Source organism: Corylus avellana, chromosome 1 (assembly GCF_965113065.1).
Source record: "Corylus avellana chromosome 1, dhCorAvel1.hap1.2, whole genome shotgun sequence".
Lineage (NCBI taxonomy): Eukaryota > Viridiplantae > Streptophyta > Magnoliopsida > Fagales > Betulaceae > Corylus > Corylus avellana.
The window spans coordinates 7,983,402-7,994,018 of NC_142490.1; the positions used below are offsets into that span (position 1 = coordinate 7,983,402).

General features: G+C 37.7%; 1 protein-coding gene across 1 annotated transcript; it reads left to right on the plus strand.

Moving 5' to 3' along the window:
• Positions 1 to 306: 306 nt before the first annotated feature.
• Positions 307 to 9,440, plus strand: EIN4 (Signal transduction histidine kinase, hybrid-type, ethylene sensor). The gene is made up of 2 exons (XM_059581376.2): positions 307 to 2,955; positions 8,619 to 9,440. Exons 1-2 carry the CDS (start codon positions 1,207 to 1,209, stop codon positions 9,153 to 9,155), a joined length of 2,286 nt encoding a protein of 761 aa, XP_059437359.2. The 5' UTR covers positions 307 to 1,206; the 3' UTR covers positions 9,156 to 9,440.
• Positions 9,441 to 10,617: the final 1,177 nt, after the last annotated feature.

Genomic DNA, 10,617 nt, shown 5'->3' on the forward strand with positions numbered 1-10,617 from the left:
ATGCCCCTTTTGTGCAGCTACCATGGAACATATAATAATATCTTAAAGTTGATCTCCCCTTCATATGTTTTAGAATTGGAAAAAAAAAATGATATTCTTCTTCTTCTTGATTGTTTTTCTTTGAAGAAAAAAAAAGTCACAAGATCGGACGGTTAACCGGACGGACATGCTTACTCGTGAGAAACACCAAGCACTCTGTTTTCCAATAAATAATAAATAATAAAAAACAAGTTGTAATAAGAAAAAGAAGGTGATAGAATATAATAAAAGAAAGCAGTTTTACGGGGTCAGATACTCAGATGTCAAACGCAGAATGCAGAGGGAAAAGGAAAGGGAGAGTCCAGGTTCTCTTCACGTAAACCTCCCTGGGTCCCACTCCAACCTTAAACCCACTTCTCCAGCTTTCAGATACGCCTTTCTCAGTACTCTTTTTGAGTATTTTCCTTTATTCTGTCCTTGTCGTTTCTCTGTCTATTTCCAACGTTTCTCTGATTTTTCTGGGTTTTTTGTATTGGGTCGTGCTTTGTTTTCTTGGCTCTCTCTCTCTCTGCCATTTTTCTTTCTGGGTAATCTGAGGGTTGAACTTGAAGATAGCCCACTGGGTCAAGGAAAGGCGGTGGTGGGATTCGTGTAGTGTTTCAATTTGTTTTGGTAATACTTTTAAGGTTTGAAGTTGGTTTTGCCGCAGGAGGCAGGAGGTTTGTGCTTTTAGATACCCTTTTTCACTTTATCATTATTTCTGTTCTTTTTTTATTCTTTTTTTTTTTTTTTTTTGGACAGATTGAACTTGGGTGGTTTTCAATTCGTCTTCTTGATGGGTTGTTTTGGTTATGTGGGGTTGAACAAATCATTTCCTTTTCTGCATTCTTTTCACTTGTTGATTGTAAAACTAGGAGGAGATATAAGCTACCAGAAAAATGTGAGAACCCATAGTTATAGGGAAACCAGACGTTCTTGATAATTGGGTGTCTTAGATCATTGGATCTATTAATGGGTATTTAACTCTTGACAAAGCTTGCTTAGTAATTTTTTTTATAACGAGTTACGAAAAATTGGTTTCTGTAATGCGGGTTGTGTTGGTATTTCCTTGAGGAGTTCTGTTATAGGGAATCAGAATTCAGAATGGGGTTCAAGGGCTGTGGTTGAATGAATGCTATTGCTGTTTTGGTGAGAAGATTGGAGTAAACAAGCAAGCGTTTGACTGCGATGTCAAGAGCATTAGCTCTTTCTTTGTTGATTTCTTATCTGGTTATCTACGTTGCCGCCGTTGATAATGAGTTTGTGAACTGGAACTGTGACGATGAGGGCTTTTGGAGCATACAAAGCATTTTAGAGTGCCAAAAAGTGAGTGATTTCTTGATTGCAGTAGCATATTTTTCGATCCCCATTGAGCTCCTTTACTTTGTTAGCTGCTCGAACGTTCCATTCAAATGGGTACTTCTTCAGTTCATAGCATTTATAGTGCTTTGTGGATTGACCCATTTGCTCAACGGATGGACTTATTATGGCCCTCACTCGTTCCAGTTGATGCTGTCCCTTACCATTTTCAAATTCCTGACAGCTTTGGTTTCATGTGCAACTGCAATAACCCTTTTGACTTTGATCCCTCTACTTCTCAAAGTAAAAGTGAGGGAGCTTTTCTTGAGGCAAAATGTGTTGGAGTTAGATCAAGAGGTTGGGATGATGAAGAAACAGAAGGAAACGAGTTGGCATGTACGAATGCTAACCAGAGAAATCAGAAAGTCACTTGACAAGCATACTATACTATACACCACTTTGGTTGAGCTTTCCAAGACTTTGGATTTGCAGAATTGTGTGGTTTGGATGCCGAATGAGAGTAGAACAGAGATGAACCTGACGCACGAGTTGAAAACAAGTTATTCGGAGAATTTCCGCCATTCTATCCCAATCAATGATCCTGATGTGTTGGAGATAAGAGGGAGCAAGGGAGTGAGGATTCTAAGGCCTGAGTCGGCCCTGGGGGCTGCAAGCAGTGGTGGTCCTTCTGTTTCAGGTGCCGTGGCAGCAATTCGAATGCCGATGCTTCAGGTTTCGAATTTCAAAGGGGGGACACCGGAGTTGGTTGACACTTGTTATGCTATACTGGTTTTGGTTCTTCCAGCTTCAAACTTTAGAGTCTGGAGTTATCATGAAATGGAGATAGTGGATGTGGTTGCCGACCAGGTGGCTGTGGCTCTCTCTCATGCTGCAGTTCTTGAAGAGTCTCGGCTAATGAGAGAGCAACTGGGAGAGAAAAATCGTGCATTGCAACAAGCCAGGAAGAACGCAATGATGGCAAGTCAGGCAAGGAACACCTTTCAGAAGGTGATGAGTCACGGAATGAGGAGGCCAATGCATTCAATCCTGGGCCTGCTGTCAATAGTTCAAGAGGAGAATATGAGCTTCAAACAGAGGATTATTGTTGACACAATGGTGAAAACTGGCAATGTTCTGTCAACTTTGATAAATGACGTGATGGACATTTCAAGAAAGGATAATGGAAGGTTCCCGTTAGAGATGAGGCCTTTTGGGCTACATTCCATAATCAAGGAAGCTTCTTGTCTTGCCAAGTGCTTGTGTGTGTACAAAGGCTTTGGTTTTGAGATTGATATTCAAAGCTCTTTGCCTGATCAGGTCATAGGTGACGAGAGAAGGGCTTTTCAATTGATTTTGCATATGGTTGGATATCTTCTGAATGTCTATGATGGACGGGGGACTGTCATCTTTCGGGTTTTTCAGGAGAGTGGTACTGAGGCCAAGGATGATAAAATGTTGGGAATGTGGAGATCAAGCATGCCAGATGAATATGTTTACATAAAGTTTCAAACTGAGATTAGCGAGAAAGATTCTCAGTCAGATGGATCAATCTCAGCAGCAAATTATGCTGGTAGGCGGTACAACAGCAATGAAGTTAAGGAGGGTCTGAGCTTCAGCATGTGCAAGAAGCTCGTGCAGGTAGGTAATCTAATTATTTGGTATATATCAGTTTTCTGTTTTGATTGCTTTACTTTGTTGATTGCTGCATCGGAAGTGATAAATTTTACCTGTCAGAAATGAATTATTGCCCTTTCAATTCATTGAATTTTTTAAACTACTTTCAATTTGCATGTAGAGAAAAAAAACCCCTAGCAGTAGGTCAATCGGCTTGCGACCACTCCTTGGAGGTCACTTGTTTGAATTTCCCCTTCCCCCTCCTCTTGGAGCCAATAAGTTATCAAAAACATTTGCTTGTAAAGAAATTACTGTTATATTGAATTTTCTGATCATATGAAATTAAGATTAATCCTTGAACCTTCTTCACCTCTTCAGATGCCATGCTTACACCATAATACATGGACCTTTGGTGGATCATTGTTGAATACAATGAACCATTTCCTTTCCTTAGGAATGTCTGGACGTGTTGTTATTTGATGGATTGATTTATCCATTTCCAGTTGAGATTATTGCAATTTTTCCTCTAACCAATTTGGTAACATGCTAAGTTCTGTCTCGATGATGGATTAGCTAAAGCATTTGCAATGCTTTTCTGGGTTCACTAGTAAATTCCAGATCAGGAAGGTCTACTTTTGTGGATTATATATCAACCAAATAGATAGTAAAATGTTTCGAGTCTGGTCACACATCTTAAGGCATGACCCAAATAAGAAGGTATGTTTAGCATTCAACTATAAAATAGGAAAAAATATATATATTAAAAAAACTATAAAATAGGACTTTCTCAAACCTTCCACAAAGTTACTCCAAATTACACTGAATCAGACATATGATTAAACTAGGATACAACAAGGAACTCATACAACAAACTACTCTAAGCTTCATACATAAGCGTGCACATATGGTCCTATTTCTGGCATGATATTTCACTTGCTCCCCATGTAAAGATGCTAGGATTTGAAGTTCATTGCATTCAGAAAGACACCAGACACCATCTTATTTGAGCACCTTGGCAGGAAAATGTTATTAAATTTCTTGGATTCTCACCTAAGAGGCCAGAAATAGGACCATATGTGCACGCTTATTTATGAAGCTTAGAGTAGTTTGTATCAGTCTCTTCTAAAACCCAAGCATAATGTTGCCTATCAGATTTCTCAAGATATTATTCAACATATTTTTAGTGAGAGCACCTTTGTAAACCATTACCCAGTTATCCTTGTGCCTAGTGAATATAGATATTAAAGACCAGGTGTTCTTTCTGAGATTTGATGAAGATGATTATCTCCAATTTCAAGATTATTTAGAATGAAGATGGTCAGATTGACCCGTCTCTAATGCTTCAATGACTACCCATATGCATTGTCAAAAGCTGATGCAAATGGGAGACCATACATAGTGGAAGTGACGATGTTAAGCGCCTCTAATGTAGCAACTCTAGGGAAGTGGTTTTGAAGGTATGGTGAAGAAAGGGAGCAGTGTTGGAGGTGTGTAAGTGGTGAGAAATATGGGGATTTTGGGACTTGGAGAACGTCTTTTGTATGACAGCCACACAGTTGTGTACCCTACGGAAAAGTATTAGGGATGGAGCAATTTTCTAGTTTTATTAAGTATATGACGAGGGACAGTAAGAGGATTATTTTTGGCATGACATGTGGGGTGGTGAGATTGCCTTAAAAGACATCTTTTCTGATTTATTTTCTACAACTGAGGATAACGGTAGATTCTTATTTGGCCATTTTGGAGGGAGGAGTGGTTCAAGCTTGAAATTTGAGACTTGTGCGTGTTTTTCATGATTGGGAATTATTGGTGGATTCCTTGCTTGAGTTGTATTCTAATGTCGTCTGATGAAGGAGCTAATAAGAGGATTTGGAGACCAAATTGAAACAATGTTCAGACCTTTTATGAGGATTTGAGAGTGTTTATTGCTATTCTTTTCCCTTGAGAAAGCTTTTGATGGTGGATAATCTTATTAAAAGGAATATTGTCAATTAAATTGGTGTTGCATATGTAAATCTAGTGGCGAGACAATTGATCACTATGAGAAGCCTATGGTCCCTTGTTTCTTCTTTCTTTGGGGTTCACTGGGTGATGCTGAAGAGATTGTTAAAGTGCTTTTTTGTTGAAAAGGGGTGTATCATAAAAGTTTTTTGAAGAGTCATCCCCTATGTATTATGTGGACTACTTGGCATGAAAGAAATAATCAAACTTTCAATAGGGAGGTGGTTTTAGTAGACAAGTTAAAAGCTATATTTATTTTTATTTTTATAGGTAATCGAAATTTATTAAAAAGTGAAAGGGCACATGATGAAGAGTTAAGCCCGCCAACATTCCTCGACCCCATAGAAAAGCCTAATAACAAACCTCCTTCACTATAGCAGAAATCATTTTACTTAAAACCTTCATAATGATGACAAACAACGAAGGAGACAAAGAATCTCCTTGTCTCAAGCCACGAGAGCTAATAAAAAAACCCACCAAAGTGTCGTTCACCAAGACAGGGAAACATACCAAAGAAATTTAATGAGCTATCCACTTACACCATTTATCTCCAAAACCGCACCTCCTCAACATATGCAACAAAAAACTCCAATTCACATGATCATAAATCTTTTCAATATTCAATTTAAATCACACTCAACTCCCCAGATTTGATCCTGTTATTGAGGCATTCATTAGCAATGAAAATTTGCCTTCCCCCAATGAATGCATTCTGTGAGTTGGAAATGATCTCCATAACCATTTTCAACCTGTTGGCAAGAACTTTAGCTACAATTTTGTAAACTCCCCCAAAAGATTGATAGGGAGAAAATCCTTAATAGCAATAGCCCTTGACTTTTTCGAAACAAGAGTGATAAAAGTGGCATTACACTTCTTTCAAACTTGCCTCTAGCATGGAACTCGTGAAAGAGTTTCATTATATCATCCTTTAGAACATCCCAGCATGCTTGGAAGAATGCCATAGAAAAACTGTCAGGCTCGGGGCTTATCACTGTTCAAATCTTTCACCACCTCACCTTCCTCAAATGCTCTTTCCAACTAATTAGCCTCTACCTCACTAATGGAGTTGAAGGAAACCCATTCAGCTTAGGTCGTCAATTGAACTGTTTAGTATGTAAACTACTACAGTTCTACACAATGTGATCCTTAATTTAAGAAGGATTTGTAAAAACTGTACCATTAACCATCAAAGACTCTATGGAGTTAGTTCTTCTGTTCAAGTAGGCCACTCAATGAGAAAACTTTGTGTATTTGTCTCCTTCTCTGAATGACAACACTTCCGATTTCTGCCTCCAACTTACCTCCTCCAAAAGATTAGACCTCCATATCACTAATAACTTTCACCTTCCTCAAATTGTCCTCATCACATTGAGTTCTCTCATCTTCCAAATGATCAAGAAAACGCAACTCCTCCAAAAGAAACTTTTCTCTCTCTCTCTCTCTCTCTCTCTCTCTCTCTATATATATATATATATATATATATATATATATATATATTGCCAAATACCTTCATTCCAGACTTTAAAATCAGCTTTCAAAGCCTTTAGTTTACTAGGCAGGATGAAACTCAGAGAACCTTGAAAGTGGTAGGATGTCTACCACTGTCTCACCCTATCCAGAAAACCCTCTGACTTCAACCACATGTTTTCAAACTTAAAATACTGTTTTCCTCCATGAAATTATCCACAATCAAGAAGAATAGGGAAATGATTCAAGCAAGGCTTTGCAATCCATTTTAAGATACTTAAGGAAACTGGGCTTCCCAATCAGGAGAGACTAGAAATCTGTCTATTCTAGAACAAGAGGGGGTCTTGAGTGTTTGGCCACGTAAAAGTCCCAACTACAAGGGGCATATCCATGAGACCTTGCTCAAAAATGAACTTTGAGAACTCCTCCATAGGTGAACAAAAAGGGGCTTTACCTGATCTCTTGCTAGAAAAACGAGTGCAGTTGAAGTCTCCCCCAATGCGCCAAGGCAAGTTCCACCAACTGAGCAACCTAGTCAATTCATCCCACAAAAACTTTCTATCGCAATCAGAGTTAAACGGCCAAATAAATTGATCATCAAAATTGCTGAAAGAACAGGCAATGGTAAACTCCCCCATACACACCACTTTTTCCACAACTTTCTTTTCACACAAGAGTAGAATCCCACCTGAGGCCCCTCTAAAGTCCAAATAACACCAATACACGCGTTGACAGCCCCACAAACTACTCGCAAGGCTACGAGACGTGATCTAGTTTAGTTTCCTGAAGGCAAATAACTTTTGTCTTCCATTCTCTGGGCAGATTTCTAAACCTTTGGCGCTTATCCCCCTCATCAACCCTCTCACATTCCAAGAGAGTAACCTAGGCTTCAAAAAGAACCGAAGAAACTCCTCCCCTTAACTTTGCCTTGGCTGGAACTACCACCTTTCGAATCATAATTAATGGAGCAGGACAAACTTTTTAGCTCCTTATTTCCTCTATTAACCAGTTTGGAACTGGAGGCCGAACCCTCTCGGAAGAGACTCACATAAATGGCAGTAAGCAAAGTCATAAGCTCCTCTTCAAAACCCTCACGCAATAACCCCACACCACAATAAGGCGGATATCCTTTACTTTCTGCAATACCCAATATGATGTTGCTGAACCTGGACAATTTGGTATCTCATTCATACAGGGAGACAAAAACTCAACGGCGTACGAATAATTGGCTGCTCCTTATACTTTATAAGATTCTTGTGTGAATGTTTAATTGCTTTGGGCAGTATACCATCCCTTTTTTTTTTTTTTGTGTTTTCTGGATTTGTTATATTTTCTATTCTACCTTCTCTAAGGTTCTCTTGTATACTTCCTATATATTTGAGGGTAATCTTTTCTGTCTTTAAATATATTCATTGTTACTTATAATACAAGGCTCCGTTTTGCTTACTAGTTTCATCAACTAGGCAGCCATTAGTGATAAGCTTCCACTAGAAATAAGTTACCAAAAACACTAGTGATCCAGACAAAATTCTGTCAGCGTTGAGATAGGGTACTGACATGTGGACTGAGGTTCTTATGAAACAATTATGTCCTAAGAAATGCACATTTTTTTGGTCTAATAAAAATTGCACTTGTGGGATTCTTTTGCGTATAATCTTGCTAGTTTATTTAAACTGGCATTTTGAGGCATTTGAGTCTACTGCAAAATTTCTGAACTGGTAACATTTTTAAAACCACTTTTCTGTTTACAAAACAAAAAACACACATTTATTAAAATTATTAACAAACAATTCAAAACACAAAAAAAAAAAAGTGAAACACTTTTCGAATGTGGACCCCACCAAACAACATCCCACTATTATATCACATTAAAAGACTCTTCAAATTTTTCAGTTTTCAGCAAATTATAGAATCAACTTTCAAGCCTTACATGTTGCTCGTGGTGGGCATGTTTGTTTTCATCTTCATTTTAATATGTATATATGGGATAAGAAAGTTTGCCTCCACCTTTTATTCTGTTGTTAGCTCATGAATGGTCTCTACAGAGCTTGTTATATATTTCCGTGTGTCAAAACCTTCATGCAATAGCATTGTAATTCTTCTTTTTTTATTTATTTAGTTATTGTTAGTATGATGCATTAACATTGCAATGGATGAAAGAGTATTATCCTAATAACTTCTGAATTTTCTGCAAAAAAAAAAAAAAAAAAATTGTGCAGATGATGCAAGGTAATATATGGATATCCAACAACATGCTGGGTTTTGCACAATGCATGACACTTGTTCTTAGATTCCAAATTCGATCTTTTGGAAGAGCCATATTTGCGCATGGAAGTTCCTCAGAGCCAATTTCCAACTCAAAGCTTAAAGGCCTTCGGGTCATACTAGCTGATGATGATGATGTAAACAGGATTGTGACGAACAAGCTGCTCGAGAAGCTAGGTTGTCAAGTAACTTCTGTTTCATCCGGGTTTGAATGCCTGAGTGCTCTTACCGCTGCTGAAAAAACTTACCAAATTGTTCTTTTGGATCTTCATATGCCTGAAATGGATGGATTTGAAGTGGCGTTAAGAATCCGGAAACTCCGCAGCCAGAATTGGCCAGTAATTATAGCCCTAACAGCCAGTGCTGAGGAATATGTGATGGAAAGATGCCTGCAAACAGGAATGAGTGGGGTGATTCGAAAACCTATTCTCTTGCAAGGAATGGCAGATGAGCTTCGAAAAGTTTTGCACTGGGCAGGTGACGGATTGTGAAGAAGTCCTTTCTGGCATAGATTTTTTTCTTTTTTTTCTTTTTTCTTTTTTAAATATATATATTTTTGGGGGTCTTTTAGAGCATGTCTTTGAGATTCCACTAGAGAAGTTAAAGTTAGTATTTAACTCAATATCATACAAAATATAGCTATTATATCTTGCCAACTCTTTTCCATGATTAAGCTGTACTTGCACTTGCAGAACTTGATGTTAAAACAAGCTACTTACAGGTCCATCTGATAGTGAAATTAATATGATTCATAAAAACTGAAATTTTTATTTTTATTTTTCAATATATTAGCCATGTATTGGAAATGGCCCTCTCAGGTCTTAACTCTACATGATAATTATAAAATCAAGGGAAAAATATAAAAAAGTCCCCCAAACTATCAGCCGTTTTCGATTTAACCCCCTAATGTTTCAAAAGTGATAAAGTAGCCTCCCAAACTATCAAACTATTGTATTTTGGCCATTCTGTTAGTCAAAACCATCAGTTTGGACGGAAACTGCAAAACAACGTCATTTTGTTGGGAGCTATTTTATCACTTTATGAACATTCGGGGGCTAAAATGAAAATGGTTGATAGTTGGGGGGCTTTTTTATATTTTTTCCAAATTTTTTTTTTTTTCATAAAAGGGCATTGTAGTAACTTACCCATAACAAAACGACGTCGTTTTGCAGTTTCCGTCCAAACTGACGGTTTTGACTAACAGAGTGGCCAAAATGCAATAGTTTGGTCGTTTGGGGGGCTATTTTATCACTTTTAGAATATTATGGGGCTAAATCGAAAACGTTTAGTAGCTTGGGGGGCTTTTTTATATTTTTCCCTAAAATCAAACATCTCTATATCTCATACAAGTGACATTACCTATGTCTCCAAATCAAATCCCAGCTATGACCAACTATCAAAGACAACCTATCTCAACAATAACTCATCTCCAACCAAATTGCCAATAGGCAAAACTCAGCTTGAGGGGTCGCTGGCTAACTATGGAAAAATAAATTAAGCAAAACTCAATAAATAACAGAGAAAATGGCGTAAAGGATATACAAATTTGATGGTAAGAAACAAAGAAGCGTATATTAGTCTTAGTTGTGAATTGTGATATATAACAAGGATAGTTGGTATGGGATTTGACTTAGGTGCTGTTAAAAAACTTACAAGAAATTTTTCGATAGTCAAATGTAATTCCAAATTTTCTATGAGAAAGAAAGAAGTGAAATCAATCAAATCTGGACCATTGAAAAAACTGTTGCAATAAGTTGTTGAACGGGTTTCCAAAACTTAAAAGGAAAGGGATTTAGAGCTATGTTGTGCAAGCTGACTTGAAATATAGTCAATTACCATATCTAGGCTCGGAGGAAAGCTATAACTGATGGAAGAATTCCTGAGTTAGAAGAGGGTTTGATGCAAGTTATCAAGTGGGAGATTAGAATAAGAGTGAAGCAAATGAATTTATTA

What these genes read in the sequence shown, in the direction of transcription:
- EIN4 (XM_059581376.2), top strand. Translation starts at nt 1,207, where the DNA reads ATGTCAAGAGCATTAGCTCTTTCTTTGTTGATTTCTTATCTGGTTATC. An exon ending in TGTGCAAGAAGCTCGTGCAG is followed by an intron (nt 2,956 to 8,618) that starts GTAGGTAATCTA and finishes AAAATTGTGCAG; the next exon opens with ATGATGCAAGGTAATATATG.